Source organism: Bubalus bubalis, chromosome 24 (genome assembly GCF_019923935.1).
Source record: "Bubalus bubalis isolate 160015118507 breed Murrah chromosome 24, NDDB_SH_1, whole genome shotgun sequence".
Classification (NCBI taxonomy): Eukaryota; Metazoa; Chordata; class Mammalia; order Artiodactyla; family Bovidae; genus Bubalus; species Bubalus bubalis.
The window spans coordinates 42048074-42065919 of NC_059180.1; the positions used below are offsets into that span (position 1 = coordinate 42048074).

The 17846-nt window shown below is 60.2% G+C and overlaps 1 protein-coding gene across 2 annotated transcripts; it reads left to right on the forward strand.

Annotated features, from left to right (window-relative positions):
* Positions 1 to 240: 240 nt before the first annotated feature.
* On the forward strand, positions 241 to 17841 carry RHBDF1 (rhomboid 5 homolog 1). Of its 2 annotated transcripts, XM_025275210.2 has the most exons (18): positions 810 to 963; positions 10926 to 11064; positions 11134 to 11264; positions 12120 to 12333; positions 12754 to 12963; positions 13040 to 13162; positions 13234 to 13391; positions 13851 to 14108; positions 14208 to 14319; positions 14443 to 14517; positions 14655 to 14816; positions 15541 to 15641; positions 15797 to 15860; positions 16231 to 16325; positions 16514 to 16589; positions 16659 to 16759; positions 16864 to 17017; positions 17185 to 17841. In XM_025275210.2, the coding sequence occupies exons 2-18, from the start codon at positions 10948 to 10950 to the stop codon at positions 17602 to 17604; spliced, it is 2571 nt and encodes an 856-aa protein (XP_025130995.1). In that variant the 5' UTR covers positions 810 to 963; positions 10926 to 10947; the 3' UTR covers positions 17605 to 17841. The 2 variants fall into 2 exon arrangements, with proteins under 2 accessions (XP_044791914.1, XP_025130995.1); XM_044935979.2 differs by having other exon boundaries at positions 241 to 963; positions 10926 to 11264.
* The last annotated feature ends 5 nt before the right edge of the window (positions 17842 to 17846 follow it).

Here is a 17846-nt window from a genome sequence, read left to right on the forward strand (position 1 = left end):
TCCTTTATTGGGTCCCAATTCCGGGTCTTCGTTCTGTAGTCTGTTGGACGGAGAAGGCAATGGCACCCCACTCCAGTACTCTTGCTTGGAAAATCCCACGGACGGAGGAGCCTGGTGGGCTGCCATCTATGGGGTCGTACAGAGTCGGACACGACTGAAGCGACTTAGCAGCAGCAGCAGCAGCAGTCTGTTGGATACTTTGGGCGCCCAGGATGGGGAGGGGGTGGGGGACTGCCTGCCGTTTACACAGACAAGCATAGTTAAGGTTACAGGGGCTAGACAATTGCAAAAGCAGGGGCAAGGGTGAGTGAGATGTTTTAGTTCCTTGAATTGTACGTTTCCATTTTCCCCAAAACTAGCTGATCTAGGTGATCTAGACTATGCAAGAGGCAAGCTGGGTTACAGAAGCAGAGTGTGTGTGTGTGTAAGTGTATGAAAGCAGGGGTATGTGTGTGCCAGTTGAAGCTCCGAGGGACTTAGAGTGAGAGACTTGGCAGCCCGGCCTTGGAGGAGGCTGGGGGTTTGGGTCCCTGTAGATACGGGGCTGTCTCCCGGACTCTCCACTCTGCAAGCACAAGCCAAAGCATCTGCTAAGGTCAGGACTCACTTCGGGTCTGGGAGCGGGTGAGGCTGACCATCAGATTCGGTCCAGCTGGGCCACCAGGTCCTCCTGCCCCGACCAAAGCGCTTTCGACCCCCGGCCAGAGGTGTCCCCGCCGCCCTCCCGGAGGAGGTGGCTCTGGCGGGGCGGGCCGCGCGCATTCCTGAGCCCTGAGTCACGCGGCCGCCCCCTTCAGCCGGGCCCGCCCCCGGCGCGCACGCCCCTCGTTCCATGGCATTCCCCGGCAGACGGGCGGGCCGGACGGGCGGGCGGGGACTCGGCGCGGGCGCCCTCGGGCCGGCGGCTGCAGCCCCTCCCCGCAGCCCTCAGGACCCCCGGGACTCCCGGCGCTGGCGGCAGTGGTGAGTGAGCGCGCTGGGCGGGGCTGCACGCGGGGCGCGGGCCGGGTGGGTCCCGAGACGGCGTCCGCCGCGCCAGGGCCGGTCCCCAGCCCTCCGCCGCCGGAACCGCTCAGAGCGGCGGGAGTCTGGCCGCGTCCCGGCTTCGAGGAGTCTCCGCCCGAGACGGCCGGACTTTCCTTCCCGGAGTTTCCCGAGTCGCGCGAGGAGGAGGCGGCCCAGCCCCGGATTCCTAACTCGGCGGACCGCAAAAATAGCCCGTGGCCGGATTAGCGCGTCCGGGCGGCGGCCTGACCCGGCCGGACAGCTCGGCTCCAGCCCCCGCCCGACAGCTGAGGGTCCGGGCAGCGGGAGGGCTCGGGGTCCGGGTGTCCCCAGGCGCCTCTGAGCTGTACCCTCCCCCCGCCCTTTACGCTTTCTTGCCCGGCCTCCGCCAGTGGGTGGTGTCTCAAGTCGAAACTCCAGCTCGGAGGGTGGGACTTCTGGGTGGGACTTCTCCGGATCGTCGCTGTCCCAGCCGTCCTCCCTGGGGATGGGACTAACTTCCGCAATAGCAGTAGCTGTGGAGATGGGGTTTGGGGAGGGACTGGCCCACCTTCAGCTTCACAATTCTGCCTCTCAACGCGGGAAGCTGCCGGGCGTCTTCCTACCTTGTGCTCGATGGCCAAGAGGACCAGGCCAGGGCCTGAGCCTGTGGCCACTACCCCGTGCTGGGAAGCAGGCTGTCTCCTGGCTGGGGAGATGGCTGGATCCCAGGTGCTCAGGACCCTGGGTTGGGGGGCCTGGCTGCCCGCCCTGCTGGGGGCCCACTTGTCCCTGACCAGAGTTTCTCCTCCTGGTGCGCAGTTTGGGGGTGTGTATCTGTGTATCCAGGTGAGCGAGGTCTGGATCTGGAGGCCCTAGCTCTGTGTTGGGAAAGGTCCCCCAACCCCCACTGGGGACTTCCTGGCAGATGAGATTCAAGGATGAAACTGGCTTTTCAGGTTTGGCCCAGGTAGATTCTGGGTTCTCCCCACCCCGGTGGGGCCAGCCCCAGCCCCCTTAGCCCCCACCCAGAGGTTGGGACAACCTGGACAACCCAGCAGGTGGCCGGGGCCCAAGGGTTCCCTGAGGCTGAGCCCCTGCCACCGAGTTATTTTGGGCAAGCTGGGTCCTTTTCCTTGAGAAAAGCAGGGGCTACCAGTAGGGCTTGTAGCGGGGTGACCCTGGATGAAAGGTGCCGGGGCCCCAGGCTCCCTCCTAGAGTGCTGACCGAGGGCCCAGGCCTGGAGCACTGCAGTGAGAGCACTCCCCGTCCAGCATTCGCAGGCTGGCCGGCAAACCGTCGCCCTTGGCAGTGCATAGTCCAGGGGACCCCGTGGTTCAGAAGGATCACCCAGGTTGTGCCTGCCTTCCAGGGCCCCCCTCAGGGTCTCTGGACTTAAGCTGTTGCTCAGGGCATCTCCTGTAGCTCCTCTCCCCAGATATGAGGGGCTCCCTCTGCCTGCCCACCCCTCCCCAGCTCCGGTTCCCCCACCTCGGTGTCTGTGACAGGATCTACTTTCAGCCCAAGGATCAGATTCCTTAGCGGCTGCCTGTTTTCTGGGTAGGGTGTGTGAGAGTGGCTCCCTTCTCTCTGAGTTGAGGTGCTCTGGGTGGAGGTGAGGTGGCATGGGGGTCTCAGAGGGGCTGTTGGCTCCCCCAGCCTGAGGATCCCAGATGATCTGCCCCTCCCCAGGGGGCCATGGCCCCCTCCCCAGCTCCTGGGCAGACATGGCCCAACTGCTTGGAGGCTGGGTGACCGCAGGTGGTGACCGGCCTCTCTGAGCTTCAGTTTCTTGATCTGTAAGGTGGACGCAGAGGACCCCTGCAGGGGTTGTGACAGGTCAGCGGGGCTAGCCAGTGTTGGGTTTGAGGCAGGTGTGCCAGGCTTCTGCCGGCTGAAGCCTTTCCTGCTCCAGGAGTAGAGTTTAGGGGCGAGGCGTCCCCTCCTGTGGCCTCAAGGGTGCGCTCCCCCAGCTGCATTGTCCTGGGCAGGGCTGCTGAGCCCGAGGCTGTGTGGGCACTGGGAGCACATTGTGGGGCTGGCCAGGAGCACTTCTGGGGCCTCTGGTGACAGGCTGCTCGTCTGCCCTCTGTCCAGGCCTGTTGATGGGATTTGGGTCTTTCCACTCCACAGCTTGAGGCGGGCTTGCAACCTGACTCCCGAGGTCCAGTTAGATCCCAGATTGTCACACCCAGAACCTGTTATAGCGAAGTCCCTGCCCTAGCCTGGAGCTGGCCATGTGGCACAGACAGGTCCCCTGAGCTTTCTGAGCCTGGTGCTTCCCAATCCCAGGGTGCATCTGCTCCGTTAGGCCCAGCTGGGTCATAGGCTTTAATTGGTGGCCAGTGACCCCCTGGGCCATCTGTGTCTGCCGAGCCTTTGGGCAGCGCTTGGTCATAGGGCCATGCCCCCTTTCCTGCATCACCCTCGCAGGGCAGTCCTTTCAGGGCTTTCTAAAGCAGGGAGTCTCCTGTGGTTCTGGTTGGTGCCCTGCGGGTTCATTTGGGGTGACAGCTAGTGTGGGTGCCTGGGGCTTAGGGATCCGTTTTCCTCCTAGGGATGGCACAGGGCACCGAGCAAGCCAGGGGCCAGGTCTCAGGTCTGCCCTGCTACCTTTTGAACCTCATATCTTCCACAGAAAAGTGGAGGGTCACTGGCTGGGGGTGAGGAGCGTGAGGGCCTGCCCAGGGTCATTCCCAACAAGATGCTAGAAACAGACGAGCTCAAGATGCTCAGGGGAGCCAGCTCATTTCTGCTTTACCAGAGCAGCACGTGGTGGAGGGCCGGAGTCAAAACCCCCAAGGAAGACCTGGGGCTGGGCGTCAGACTCTGGGTCAAACGGGAGACTGAGGGTCAAAGATCAGGGCTCACAGAGGGAGGTCAGAGGAGTTGGCCCCTCCTGGGGCCACATGCAGGTGAGCTGGGGTCACGTCGGGGAGGGTGTCCTGGGGTCACATAGGGGTGGGTATCCTGGGGTGGGGCCATTTGCTGCAGCTGACCTTGGTGGCTGGTGGTCCCCGGGGCAGGGTTGGCCCCAAGCTTGTGGTTCTGGTCCCAAGGCCGGGCCACCCACTTGGCCTCCAGATGCCCCTGGTCAGCGTTGTCCTCCAGGTGTGCGGGGCAGGCCTCAGTGAGGAAGCAAAGGCTCCAGGTTTAACCCAGCTGTGGCCTGTCCAGGCCTGGGTGGGCCGGAACCTCTCCCCCATCTCCTCCTGCTTCTTGGCTACACCTTCCCAAACCAAGCCTCTCTGAAGGGTGTCACCCGGGTCATCCCATGCTCCGTGCTCTGATACGCTCTGCTCTTGGGCCCTCCTCAGGGAGCTCCCCACAGCTGGCAGGCGTCACCAGCCTGCTCCTTTCTTTTTTAGTTGAAGTACAGATGACTTGAGGGCTTCCCTGGTGGCTCAGAGGGTAAAGCGTCTGCCTGCAATGTGGGAGACCCGGGTTTGATCCCTGGGTCGGGGAGATCCCCTGGAGAAGGAAATGGCAACCCACTCCAGTACTCTTGCCTGGAAAATCCCATGGATGGAGGAACTTGGTGGGCTACAGTCCATGGGGTCGCAGAGAGTTGGACATGACTTCACTTTCTCTTTCATAGATGACTTACAATATTATATTCTTTTTAGGTCCAGCATGTTTTTTTAAAAAATACTTTTATGTGTTTATTTTTGACTGTGTTGCCGCGTGGGCTCTTCACTAGTCTCGGCCAGCGGGGGCACTCTCCTGTTGACGGGGGCACGCTCCTGTTGACGTGCACGGGTTTTCACCGCAGTGCCTGCTCTTTTTGCAGAGCATGGGCTCTTCAGAAGCTGCGGCACGTGGACTTATTGCTCCAGGGAATGTGTGGTCTTCCTGGATCAGGGCTCGAACCCTCGTCTCCTGCACTGGCAGGCAGAGCCATTTCTGAATCAGCTGCTGCTTCTTGAGCACCTGCGTGTCCCAGGCTCTGCTGTGGTCTCCGGTTTTCAGAGGGGAAGGTTCAGGCTTGCTCAGGGTTACAGGTGGCAGAAGGGAGCTGGGTCAGGACCCTGTCTCAGGCCAGGCTCCCGCTCTGTCTCCTACTTACCGGGCCCCTGCCCAGGACCCCTGGGGGTCACTGCCGGATCAGCCGCGGCTGGTCCTTGGGGGGCCTGCCCCCTCCCGCTAGCCCTCTGCCTTGCTGGTTCCTGCTTCCAGCGGCCCTTGTGGTGGCCCCCAGCCCCCCCAGCGTCGCCTCGTGCTCCTGAGCTGCTGTTGCTGCGCCGTCCCTCCCCGCGCTTCCCTGGGCCTGTCTGGGAGTCCCTGGTAGGTCTGGGCCCGAGGGGGCGGCCGTGAGTGTTGCTGGAGTGAGTCAGATGCTGTGACCGTAGCAGGCAGGCCCTTCCTGGCCTGAGGTCTCTCCCTGTGCTGGGGGCAGTGGAGGGGGTTGCTGTAGGGAGACCCCCCAGGGGCCGTCTAGGAACAAGAGCCCCCTGTGTGCCCGGGGAGACCCAGACACTGAGCCACTGTCTCCTCTGGGCGGGCGCTGTTCCCCTTCTAGCCCAGACTCTTTGTCCGGCCTGGGCCTGTCCCTCCCCCACGCCCTTGGGGCCCACTGTGGAGCCACTCCCAACCCTGCCTGTGAACCCCACCCGCTTGAAGTCCAGAGTTTGGCATGGTTGAGGGGATCGGGGGGACTGGTCACACAGGGCGGGTCAGGCCGGGAACCCGCAGCTCTGGGGGCAAGGAGCTGTGTGGCATCCGGAGCACCATCCAGCCTTGGCCCCAGACGCGGTGGGTGCTTGGGGGGGGTGGGCACCCGGAGGTCTGTGTGTCTAGGAGGGAGCTGGAGCCTTCCTCGTGAGAGGCTCCTGTGTCTGGTGGCCCTGGCTGGTGGGGGCAGGGGGTGCCCGGCTCCTCTGTGTGCCTCCCGCCCCCTCCCACCACCTCCCCAGTCATATGGTAGCTCCTCCCAGGCCCCGGTGAAGGGGCATCTTCAGGAATTTCCAGTCACCCTACTTCATGGGGCCTGGCCCCTGTTAGCCCATACTCTGAAATGGTCGCTGAGCCGTGGCTCTGGAGTGGGCCTGCCCTGGGCACTGTGGGCCTGGTGTGGCAGGACTGGACAGCACACGTGTGGATGTGGTCCTGACCAAGCCAGGGGGATCCAGGCCCTGGCAGGGTGACCCCGTGGGCAGAATGTGTGTCCTGGGGGAGCCAGCTGTGAGGAGGGGCCTTGGAGGGTCACAGGTGTGGGTGGTGGTGTGCGCCCACCAGCGGGCAGGGGTTTCTGACTCTCCTGAGTGGAGGACCATCTTGTGGCATCTAGACGTTCTGGGTGTGTGTGCGGAAGCTTCTGCAGGGGTCAGTCCCCAGCACCCCACCTGCGGGTTCCTATCTGGACCTCGCAGTAGCTTTATCAGGAGCGTATGAGGCTATGTGAGCCATGGGGTTGGGTGGCAGGGCCAGGCTGACAGTACCAGGGCCTCCACCTGAAATGGGTCTGAACCAGGAGACCAACTCTCAGCGTCCAACTCACACCACCACCCAGCCCAGACTTGCACGGCTGTGGCCAAGCAGGCCTCCCATCCTGGGAGGTGGCGTCCTCGTCATCCGCCAGCCCCCCTCCACAGGTCAGGGAGACTGTGAGCTGCCCTGTGGGCAGGACACTGGTCTCGAGCACCAGCGATGGAATCTCAGACAGTGCTGGACACGCTGGGAAGACAGAAGGAGCTCAGCAGCTGCAGGGCTGGGATGACACTCTGGGTCACCTCCTGAGCCGTGACTGGGCCGGGGCTGCTAGCTGGATACCCGGGCAGTCAGACCCCTCAAATGGTGCTACGCCCCTGAGGCCTTGTGGGTAGGGGCCAGAAAGGACGGGACCCCTTAGCATTTCAGGTGGAGGCCCTGGTACTGTTCAGTTCTCAGTCAAGATGCCCTCATGTCAGACCTGCCTTCAGGTCCATAGCGAGCTGGTGGAGGCTCCGAGCAGGGTCCCTTCTCTGGTCTGTGCAGAGCCAGTAGCAGCTGCGTCTCTAGTTATGGTGCCACGAATATGTGACCTTGGGCAAGGCCAGCCTCCCTTCCTAGGCCTCAGTTTTGCTATGCGTAAAGTCTTCTCTCTGTATCTCTCCAGGCAGTTGAGAGGGAGGCTCGGAAGTAGAGGCTGTGTCTCGCGACCTCGGTGGGTGAGCCGCAGACCCCGCAGGTCAGAATCTGTCAGGGTCTGGGTTGCTTTGAGAGGCTGAGAAAGTGAGAGTCTCCACAACGCCCCTGCTCCCCTTGGCCTTGTTGTGCAAGGACCCTCTCTGCTTGTTGTTGCTGAGTTGCTAAGTCATGACTCTTGGTGACCCCATGGACTGCAGCACGCCAGGCCTCCCCGTCCTTCACTGTCTCCCGGAGTTTGCTCAAATTCATGTCTATTGAGTCAGTGATGTCATCCAATCGTCTCATCCTCTGTCACCCCCTTCTCCTCCCACCTTCAATCTTTCCCAGCATCAGGGTCTTTTCCAGTGAGTCGGCTCTTCCCGTCAGGTGGCCAGAGTAATGGAGCTTCAGCTTCAGCGTCTGTCCTTCCAATGAATATTCAAGACTGATTTCCTTTGGGATGGAATGGTTGGATCTCCCTGTAGTTCAGTGGGCTCTCAAGAGTCTTCTCCAGCACCACAGTTCAAAAGCATCAATTTTTTAGTGCTCAAGCTTCTTTATGGTCCGACTCTCACATCCATACATGACTACTGGAAAAACCATAGCTTTGACTAGACGGACCTTTGTCAGCAAAGTGATGTCTCTGCTTTTTAATATGCTGTCTAGGTTGGTCATAGCTTTCCTTCCAATGAGCAAGCATCTTTTAATTTCGCAGCTGCAGTCACTGTCCACAGTGATTTTGGAGCCCAAGAAAATAAAATCTGTCACTGTTTCCACTTTTCCCCCTTCTGTTTGCCATGAAGTGATGGGACTGGATGCCATGATCTTACTTTTTTGAATGTTGAGTTTTAAGTCAGCTTTTTCACTCTTGTCTTTCACCTTCATCAAGAGGCTCTTTAGTTCCTCTTCACATTCTGCCATAAGGGTGGTGTCATCTGCATATCTGAGGTTGTTCATATTTCTCCTGGCTATCTTGATTCCAGCTTGTGATTCATCCAGCCCAGCATTTCGCATGATATACTCTGCATATAAGTTAAATAAGCAGGGTGACGATATGCAACCTTGTCGTTCTTCTTTCCCAATTTTGAATCAGACTGTTGTTCCATGCCCAGTTCTAACTGTTGCCACTTGACCTGCATTTCTCAGGAAGCAGGTAAGGTGGTCTGGTATTCCCATCTCATAAGAATTTTCCAGTTTGTTGTGAGCCACACAAAGGCTTTAGCATAGTCAGTGAAACAGAAGTAGATGTTTTTCTGGAGTTCCCTTGCTTTCTCTATGATCCAATGGGTGTTGGCAATTTGATTTCTGGTTCCTCTGCCTTTTTAAAATCCATCTTGTACATCTGGAAGTTCCTGTACTGTTGAAGCCTAGCTTGAAGGATTTTGCCTATTACCTTGCTATCCTGCAAAATGAGCCAATTGTATGGTAATTTGAACATTCTTCGGCATTGCCCTTCTTTGGGATTGGAATGAAAGCTGACCTTTTCCGGTCCTGTGGCCACTGCTCACTTTTCCAAATTTGCTGGCATATTGAGTGGTACACTTTCACAGCATCATCTTTGAGGATTTTAAATAGCTCAGCTGGAATTCCATCACCTCCACTAGCTTTGTTGGTAGTGATGCTCCCTTAAGCCCACTTGACTTTATATTCCAAGATGTCTGGCTGTAGGTGAGTGACCACACCATTATGATTATCTGGGTCAGTAAGACCTTTTTTTGTATAGTTCTTTTGTGTGTTCTTGCCACCTCTTCTTAATCTCGTCTGCTGTTATGTCCTTATCATTTCTCTCCTTTATTGTGCCCATCTTTGCATGAAATGTTCTCTTGATATCTCCAATTTTCTTGAAGTGATCTTTAGTCTTTCCCATTCTATTGTTATCGTCTATCTTTTTGCATTGCTTTCTTATCTCTCCTTGCTGTTCTTTGGAACTCTGCAGTCAGGTGGGTATATCTTTCCTTGTCTTGCTTGTCTTTCACTTCTCTTCTTTTCTCAGTATTTTTTGTCCGTTGTTCCATGTCGAGTTCTAACTGTAGCTTCTTGACCTGCATACAGATTTCTCAGGAGGCAGGTAAGGTGGTCTGGTATTTCCATCGCTTGAAGAATTTTCCACAGTTTGTGGGTAGAATACTACCCACTCCAGTATTCTTGGACATTCCTTGTGGCCCAGCTGGTAAAGAATCGGCCTGCAATGTGGAAGACCTAGGTTTGATCCCTGGGTTGGAAAGATCTCCTGGCGAAGGGAAAGGCTACCCACTCCAGTATTCTGGCCTAGAGAATTCCATGGACTGTATAGTTCATGTGGTCACAAAGAGTTGGACATGACTGAAGGACTTTCGCTTTGAACGTTCTTTGGCATTGCGTTTCTTTGGGATTGGAATGAAAACTGACCTTTTCCAGTCCTTGGCCACTGCTGAGTTTTCCAAATTTGTTGGCATATTGAGCGCAGCACTTTAACTGCATCATTTTTTAGGGTTTGAAATAGCTCAGCTGGAGTCCCATCACCTCTGCTAGTTTTGCTGTTCGTAGGCGCTTCGGGGGGCGCTGAGCAAAGTGCAAGTGTTAGTTGTTCAGTCGTGTCTGATCCTTTGCAACTCCATGGACTGTAGCCTGCCAGGTTCCTCTATGCATAGAAAAATTCTCCAGGCAAGAAGACTGAAGTGGGTAGCCATTTCCTTCTCCAGGGGATCTTCCCACCTGGGGTTCCAACTCTGGCCTCTTGCCTTGTGGCAGATTCTGTATGGTCTGAGCCCCCAGGGAGCGTCTTTGCTGAAGTTTCTTGGTGTGTGGCGCCCCCTGGTGGTGACAGCAGCGCTTCCACTAGGTGGTTTTCAGGAGGTCCCTTGGCTTCCCCTCTGGGGCTAGTGGTAACGAACCCCCCTGCCAATGAAGGAGATTTAAGAGGCGTGGGTTCAGTCCCCAGGTTGGGAAGATTCCCAGGAGGAGGGCACAGCAACCCACTCCAGTATGCCTGGAGAATCCCATGGAAAGAGGAACCTGGCTCCTTACAGCCTATAGGGTCGCAAAGAGACACTACAGCGACTTGACATGCACGCAAGCACCTGGCTGTAGGAACCCCCGGCCTCTGGGAAACCGGGTGGTCCCGCCTCAGAGAGAGGGAGGGCCCCTGCAGCCTGTCGCGGACATAGTGGGCCCTCCGTCTCTGGAGCAGCTGTCGTGGTGGCTAGGAGACTGAAGCCCACCCTTGGATTCGCCCCGTGTACAGACCAGGCTGGCTTCTCAGCCCTCGCGCTTCCTCGCGCTTCTGCCCCGGCCATCCCCTGTGTGGGGAGCAGCCTGCCTGTGGCCGTGCTCTCTGGATCACGCCGAGAGTCTTTACTCTGACGAAAGGCTTCCTCACAGGCAGGCAGCTGGCACATGCTGTTTTATCCCCGTCACACTTTGCAGCCTTTAGCGCACTGTATGTCCATGTGGGCTTGCTGTCTGTCTGGACTCCGAGCTCCAGCAGTGCAGGAACTTTGTTTTGGATTCCTCTTTTCTCACTCTCCACCAGTGAGTCCTGAGCACCTGTGAGTGGCTCATGGTGGGTCCTGAACTGTTTGTCACACGAATGTCTGTCGTCTGGGGACCCAGTGCTTGCCCGGTGGTGTCTTGAGACATCGAGCCAAGCAGTGAGCCCGTGGGTGCCGAGCTGTGCTGGGGCCGTCTCTTCTGGTTATCACTGACCCTCCCACCTCCCGGGCCTGGGCCTGGGGACCCGCAGAGACCTGTCCGTGTTGTGTTTTGGCTGTGCTACATGGCTTTGGGATCCCTGATCCCTGACCTGAGATTGAACCCAGGCCCACAGCAGTAGTAAAGCACTGTGTCCTAACCCCAGGCCTGCCTAGTCTGCCTAAACCATGGGCGAGGCCCGCAGGGACAGCAGCAGCAGCCTGCAGCACAAGAAGCCGCCGTGGCTGAAGCTGGACATCCCGGCCGTGGTGCCCCCGGCAGCAGAGGAGCCCAGCTTCCTGCAGGTAGGCCCTGGGCAGCGGGGGCTGCGGGTCCTGCCCGTCCAGTGCCCTCACCGGGACCCTGTTGCCCAGCCCTTGAGACGCCAGGCATTCCTGCGGAGCGTGAGCATGCCGGCCGAGCCCGCCCGCGTCCCTTCGCCCCACCAGGAGCCCCGGCGGCCGGCACTACAGCGCCAGATGTCCATCACACAGACCATCCGCAGGTACTGGGCTGTCCTGGCTGCTTGGGGCGGGTGGGGCCCTGGGGCAGAGGCAGGGTCCCTTCGGGCTGCGGGGCTGGGAGCAGGGCAGGGACCTTCTCGATCCTGCATCCCTGCTCCCCTGCTCTGGGGCTGGCTGCCATTGCCTGCTCCTTTCTCTGCCCCCAGCACCTCCTCTCTCCTCTCTGTCTCCCCACCCAATGTTCTGGCCCCGGACAGCCACCGGGTGCGCTCCGGGCACATCCACACTCTGCCTCCATTGGGCCCCCAGCTGCCCGCAGGGCCCTCCCGCAGCGCCCGTCTCTCTCGGTCCCTGCTCAGGTACCGTGGGCAGGGCAGGCGTGTGCTGGCGTCCGCAAGCGTGAGCATGGCTTGTGTGCCCCTGGAGCTGCCAGCGTTGCTGGTGTCCCCAGGGCTCCTGACAGCAGGTGCAGCAGCATTTCTGCTTGCATGTCCGAGGGCCGTGGGCAGCTTGCCCGGGGCTATGGCACCCGCTTCATGGGTTCTGCCATGTGCCAGGCCCAGTTGCTGCTCATGGCCACGCTCCGGCTGGCTGAAATCTGACCTCTGTCTAGCCTCGGTGTCTCTCCAGAAATCCCTGCCTCAAGGATGGTGAGAGGGCTTGTGTGAAACACCCGTTTCACCCAGGCCTGCCGTCTCTGGTGGCAGTTTGGAGTTGGCTGGCTGTGCGGGGGTGGCCAGGGCCAGAACCATCTTCTCCCCTTGATCAGCCACAGCCCACCTGGGCCCCTGGAGGGTCTGGAGGCCTGCGGCAGGCATGCCGAGGGGGAGCTCCTCTGAGGCCCGGGCCCGGGGAGGGGACTGCTGGGCACCCTTGCTGAGTTCCTCCCCCGGCAGGGGCACGGCCGACTGGTTTGGAGTGAGCAAGGACAGTGACAGCACCCAGAAGTGGCAGCGCAAGAGCATCCGCCACTGCAGCCAGCGCTACGGGAAGCTGAAGCCCCAGGTCATCCGCGAGCTAGACCTGCCTAGCCAGGACAACGTGTCGCTGACCAGCACTGAGACGCCGCCTCCTCTGTACGTGGGGCCGTGCCAGCTGGGCATGCAGAAGGTATGCCCTCCCACGGACCCCTCAGTCAGCTCCTCTGGGCGGGGCTGGGGACACAGCCAGCCCGAGCAAAGGCGGTCCCTGGGAGCTCCTGGATTTGGATGGTGGTCGGATGCTCCTGTAAAGGCACCTAAGATGCTCTCTGGGATGAGGGGCTCCTGAGGGAAGACAGGGACCTGAGACTGAGCCTTGGCCAGCGTCTGGACCGGGAGCATCGCAGGATGGACAGTGCTATAACACAAACGCAGGCGGAGAGGGGGCCCTGGGCGCACTGGGCTGCGGCTGAACCCACTCAGCTGTCCAGGGGCCCGCTGGGTCGGGGGTTGAACAGCAGCTGTGTTCTCCACAGTGGGATCTGGGGTGGGGAAGGAGCCCCGTTGGCCAGACCTAGCCCCAACTCCGGCATCTCCTCCCTTCCTCCAGATCGTAGACCCCCTGGCCCGGGGCCGGGCCTTCCGCTTGGCGGATGATGCCGCCGATGGCCCGAGCGCCCCGCACACGCCCGTCACGCCGGGTGCCGCCTCCCTCTGCTCCTTCTCCAGCTCCCGCTCCGGTTTCAACCGGCTCCCGCGGCGGCGCAAGCGCGAGTCGGTGGCCAAGATGAGCTTCCGGGCAGCTGCTGCGCTGGTGAAGGTGGGTGCAGGGGCCCAGGTGGGGTTTGGGGGCGAGTGGGTTGCACGGAGCCGCGCGCTTACTCCCTCGCTGGCAGGGTCGCTCGGTTAGGGATGGCACGTTACGCCGCGCCCAGCGCCGAAGCTTCACTCCTGCCAGCTTCCTGGAAGAGGACACGGCTGACTTCCCTGACGAGCTGGACACGTCCTTCTTTGCCCGGGTAAGAGCCTGGCGCCATCACCCTGACCCTTCTGCCTAAGCCTCCCACGCTGACCGCGCGTGTTTGCTCAGGAAGGTGTCCTCCACGAGGAGCTGTCCACTTACCCTGACGAGGTGTTCGAGTCCCCATCGGAAGCAGCGCTTAAAGACTGGGAGAGAGCCCCAGAGCAGGTGGACCTCACGGGCGGTGCCCTGGACCGCAGCGAGCTGGAGCGCAGCCACCTGATGCTGTGAGTGCCTCCCGGCGAGCTCCGTGGGGGAAACGCCCCCCGGCTGTCAGGAGCAGCTGCTCCAAGGCATGACACCCAAGGGGATCCCCGGAGGGGGGGAGGTCATCTCATGGACTGGGAACCCAGCTTGGCAACTAGGTTTGGGGGCCCCAGGACTGGGCACCATTCAAATTGGGCTGCTCATCCCTGGAGGAGGATGGCGGTCCCAGAGCCCACAGTCTGGAGAGGATCCAGTGGGCGAGGAGGTGGCGTCGTTAATACTCACAGATGTAGGTCTGACCCCACCTGCCTGCCATCCCGAGAGTGGCTCGGGCCGCTCTGCTTCTGCTCGGCGGGGCTGACTTAAGCCTGTTACACATGGGAGCAGGACAGATTCGGAGGGTCGTCCTGGCCCCGCCGGGTATGGACAGCAGCGTGTGGGCACTCTGGGGCTGGCAGTGACAGTGCCTCCCTCCCCAGGCCCCTGGAACGTGGCTGGCGCAAGCAGAAGGAGGGTGGCGCAGCGGCCCCGCAGCCCAAAGTGCGGCTGCGGCAGGAAGTGGTGAGCACGGCGGGGCAGCGGCGGGGCCAGCGCATCGCAATGCCGGTGCGCAAGTTGTTTGCCAGGGAGAAGCGGCCGTACGGGCTGGGCATGGTGGGCCGGCTAACCAACCGCACTTACCGCAAGCGAATAGACAGCTATGTCAAACGCCAAATTGAGGACATGGACGACCACAGGTAGGCCACGAGGGGAGGGGTTTAGGGCAGGCATGGCTCCAGGTGGGCGCGGGCTTTCCAGGTTGGGGATGGCGCCTCTGCTGACGCTTTGCTCCACAGGCCCTTCTTCACCTACTGGCTGACCTTCGTGCACTCGCTCGTCACCATTCTAGCCGTGTGCATCTATGGCGTGGCGCCCGTGGGCTTCTCACAGCACGAGACCGTAGACTCGGTGAGCCCCGGCGCCCTCCGGGTGCCCTCCTGTCCCCGCTCTACGAAGTCTGGGCTCCCTCCCGCCCACTCTGACGGGAGGGGGCGCGACCGAGCTCTGTCTTATCTTCTCTCCACCTCCCAGGTGCTGCGCAACCGTGGGGTCTACGAGAATGTCAAGTACGTGCAACAGGAGAACTTTTGGATCGGGCCCAGCTCGGTGAGGGCATGGCGGGGCGGGGGCGGGGCCCGGTGAGCAGGGTGGGGCGGGGGCGGGGCCCGGTGAGGGCAGGGCGGGGCGGGGCGGGGCCCTGGGCTCACCGAGGCCCAGCCGCAGCTGCATCGTCCTCCCCGCAGGAGGCCCTCATTCACCTGGGTGCCAAGTTCTCGCCGTGCATGCGCCAGGACCCGCAGGTGCATAGTTTCATCCATGCTGCACGCGAGCGCGAGAAGCATTCGGCCTGCTGCGTGCGTAACGACCGGTCAGGCTGCGTGCAGACCTCGGAGGAGGAGTGCTCGGTGAGTGCCCGCCCGCAGCTCAGCTCGCACCCTTGTCTGCACCTCGTTTCCTTGGGACTCAGGCAGAGCTGGTTGAGTCGTCCTAAACCCCTGGTTCTCAGCACACGATGCCGTCCGTCTGTGCAAGGCCCCTCACCTCAGTCTTTCCTTCTTATCCCATCCCTCCATCTCCGGCTGTTCACCCTACAGACTGTGTGTCCTTAACTTTATTATTTTTTTAAATGGCCGAGCGGCAGGGCTTGAGGGACCTTAGTTTCTGGACTAGGGATCCAACCCAGGCCCTGGCAGTGAAAGCACCAAGTCCTAACCACTGCACCACCAGGGAATTCTGCATGTTTTTAATTTGGGTGTGGCCTTCCCACTTCCATCTTGTTTTGGGGCACCTGTCATAAGTTTATGTAAGTGGTATTGCCTTACTTTTCTCACTAAATTTTAAACAATTTCATCCAAGTTTTTATCATCTTATGTGGAGCTCCCAGTTTGTACCAGTTGCCTAATTTTGGGCACGGGTGGTTTCTGTTTTCAAGCTAATAGGAACTATGCTCTTGAACTCATAACAATCTCCCAACATGCGAGCAGTTTCCGGAGTGCAAATTCATGGACGGGCTGCAGGGCACGCGGGTGTGTAGAGCCAGAGGGAGGAGCTCAGGGTCTCTGATCCCGGCCTCCTAGAGACGGTGGGATGGTGGGCTCTGACCAGGGCTGAGCCCATGTCCTCCCACAGTCCACGCTGGCAGTGTGGGTGAAGTGGCCCCTGCATCCCAGTGCCCCAGACCTTGCTGGCCAAAAGAGGCGGTATGGCTCTGTCTGCCACCAGGATCCCAGGTCAGTCCTGCTGCACCCCCCACCTCCGTTTGTCCGTCTCCCCTGGGAGTGGGGGTGGATGGAGGTATAATTTGTCTCCTTATTGTCCAGGAGGGCGGGAGGGTGCTAAGCCAAGGGCACAGAGTAAGGTCTGACCACACCCTGGGCTCGTGCAGGGTGTGTGATGAGCCTTCTTCTGAGGACCCCCATGAGTGGCCAGATGACATCACCAAGTGGCCGGTGAGCTGGTGTGGAGGGGTTGTTCGGGAGCCACCTTACTGTCTTGGGGAGGAATCCACATCTCACCCATCAGTGATGCCAGAGGTCTCCCCTGAGGGACCACCCCATTTTCAGATGCTCTGCCCTGGCCTTCAGCCAGCTGGTTCATCCACTACAGCCTCCCTTTCTAAGTAGAACCAGGTGGAGCCTTAAGAAGTCAAGTGATATCATGCCAATTTGACAGATGCCCTGAGGGTTTGTGACCTGCTTGAGGCCAACAGGGGCCTGTCTCCTACCCTAGGAGTGTGTCCATCTCTGCTCCAACCAAGCGTGGTGTGGGGCCCAAGATTAGGGGTGACCTTGACCCAACTCATCCCCATTTGTGACCCAGATCTGCACCAAAAGCAGTGCTGGGAACCACACCAACCACCCACACATGGACTGCGTCATCACGGGCCGGCCCTGCTGCATCGGCACCAAGGGCAGGTAGGGGTGCCCCAGTCCTGGACACACAGCATCACCCTGGGCCTGCTCCCACATCCAGTCCAAAACGACCCAGGATCCTGGGGGGCGTGGGGTGAGGAAGGGGCCGGACCTATCCAGGCCAACAAGGTGGGTGAGTGAGGCCGAAACCTGAGCCTGGGAGTCCTCCCAGCTCTGGCCTGACTTTCCAGGTGTGAGATCACCTCCCGGGAGTACTGTGACTTCATGAAGGGTTACTTCCACGAGGAGGCCACACTCTGCTCCCAGGTAGGCCTCTGGGGGAGGGTCCCTCCGCGTGCTGCGGCTGTGGCGGGTGCTCACAGTCACTCTGCACAGGTGCACTGCATGGACGACGTGTGTGGGCTCCTGCCCTTCCTCAACCCCGAAGTGCCTGACCAGTTCTACCGCCTGTGGCTGTCCCTCTTCTTGCACGCTGGGCAAGTGACACCACGTGGGCTGCGGGGGCTGGGGGGAGGAGGTGGTCCCAGGGACCCCAGGACTAGCTGGTCAGTGCTCCTTGCTGAGTGCCCCCTCCCCACAGGGTCCTGCACTGCCTGGTGTCCGTCTGCTTCCAGATGACAGTCCTGCGAGACCTGGAGAAGCTGGCAGGCTGGCACCGCATAGCCATCATCTACCTGCTCAGTGGCGTCACTGGTAACCTGGCTAGTGCCATTTTCCTGCCATACCGGGCAGAGGTAAGGCACCCCCCCATATGCTGCCCAGTATGAACTGGGTCCAGCAGACCCGAGTCCCTCCCATGCTCTGTCCCGCCTGGGGCTCCTGTCCTCATCTACCCTGGGCCAACGGAGGAGAGCGGGCGGCCTACCCCGGCCCACTGGCTCAGGGTCACCTGTACCCTCAGGTGGGCCCGGCTGGCTCGCAGTTCGGCATCCTGGCCTGCCTCTTCGTGGAGCTCTTCCAGAGCTGGCAGATTCTGGCGCGGCCCTGGCGGGCCTTCTTCAAGCTGCTGGCCGTGGTGCTCTTCCTCTTCACCTTCGGCCTGCTGCCCTGGATCGACAACTTCGCCCACATCTCGGGCTTCGTCAGCGGCCTCTTCCTCTCCTTTGCCTTCCTGCCCTACATTAGCTTCGGCAAGTTCGACCTGTACCGCAAGCGCTGCCAGATCATCGTCTTTCAGCTGGTCTTCCTGGGCCTGCTGGCCGGCCTGGTGGTCCTCTTCTACTTCTACCCTGTCCGCTGCGAGTGGTGTGAGTTCCTCACCTGCATCCCCTTCACTGACAAGTTCTGTGAGAAGTACGAGCTGGATGCTCAGCTCCACTGAGCTGGCGGGCGCTGGGGCCGTGTGCCCGTGGCCGGAGCCAGGCCTGCGGCTCGGGACTCTGCCCAGGAGCCCTGCTTCCCACACACTTTGCCGTGTTCACTGCTGTTGAACCCCTCGTGCTTCCGGGCATTTATCACACTAGTTCCCGAGATTACCTTCTAACTAGCCTTCTGACGACCACCTCACGTGGCCAATAAACAGACCGGGAGCGTTTTAGCTGCCACTAACTCAACCAGAGCTGC

What these genes read in the sequence shown, in the direction of transcription:
- RHBDF1 (XM_044935979.2), top strand. Translation starts at nt 10,948, where the DNA reads ATGGGCGAGGCCCGCAGGGACAGCAGCAGCAGCCTGCAGCACAAGAAG. An exon ending in ATCACACAGACCATCCGCAG is followed by an intron (nt 11,265 to 12,119) that starts GTACTGGGCTGT and finishes CTCCCCCGGCAG; the next exon opens with GGGCACGGCCGACTGGTTTG. An exon ending in GTCTGCCACCAGGATCCCAG is followed by an intron (nt 15,642 to 15,796) that starts GTCAGTCCTGCT and finishes GGGCTCGTGCAG; the next exon opens with GGTGTGTGATGAGCCTTCTT.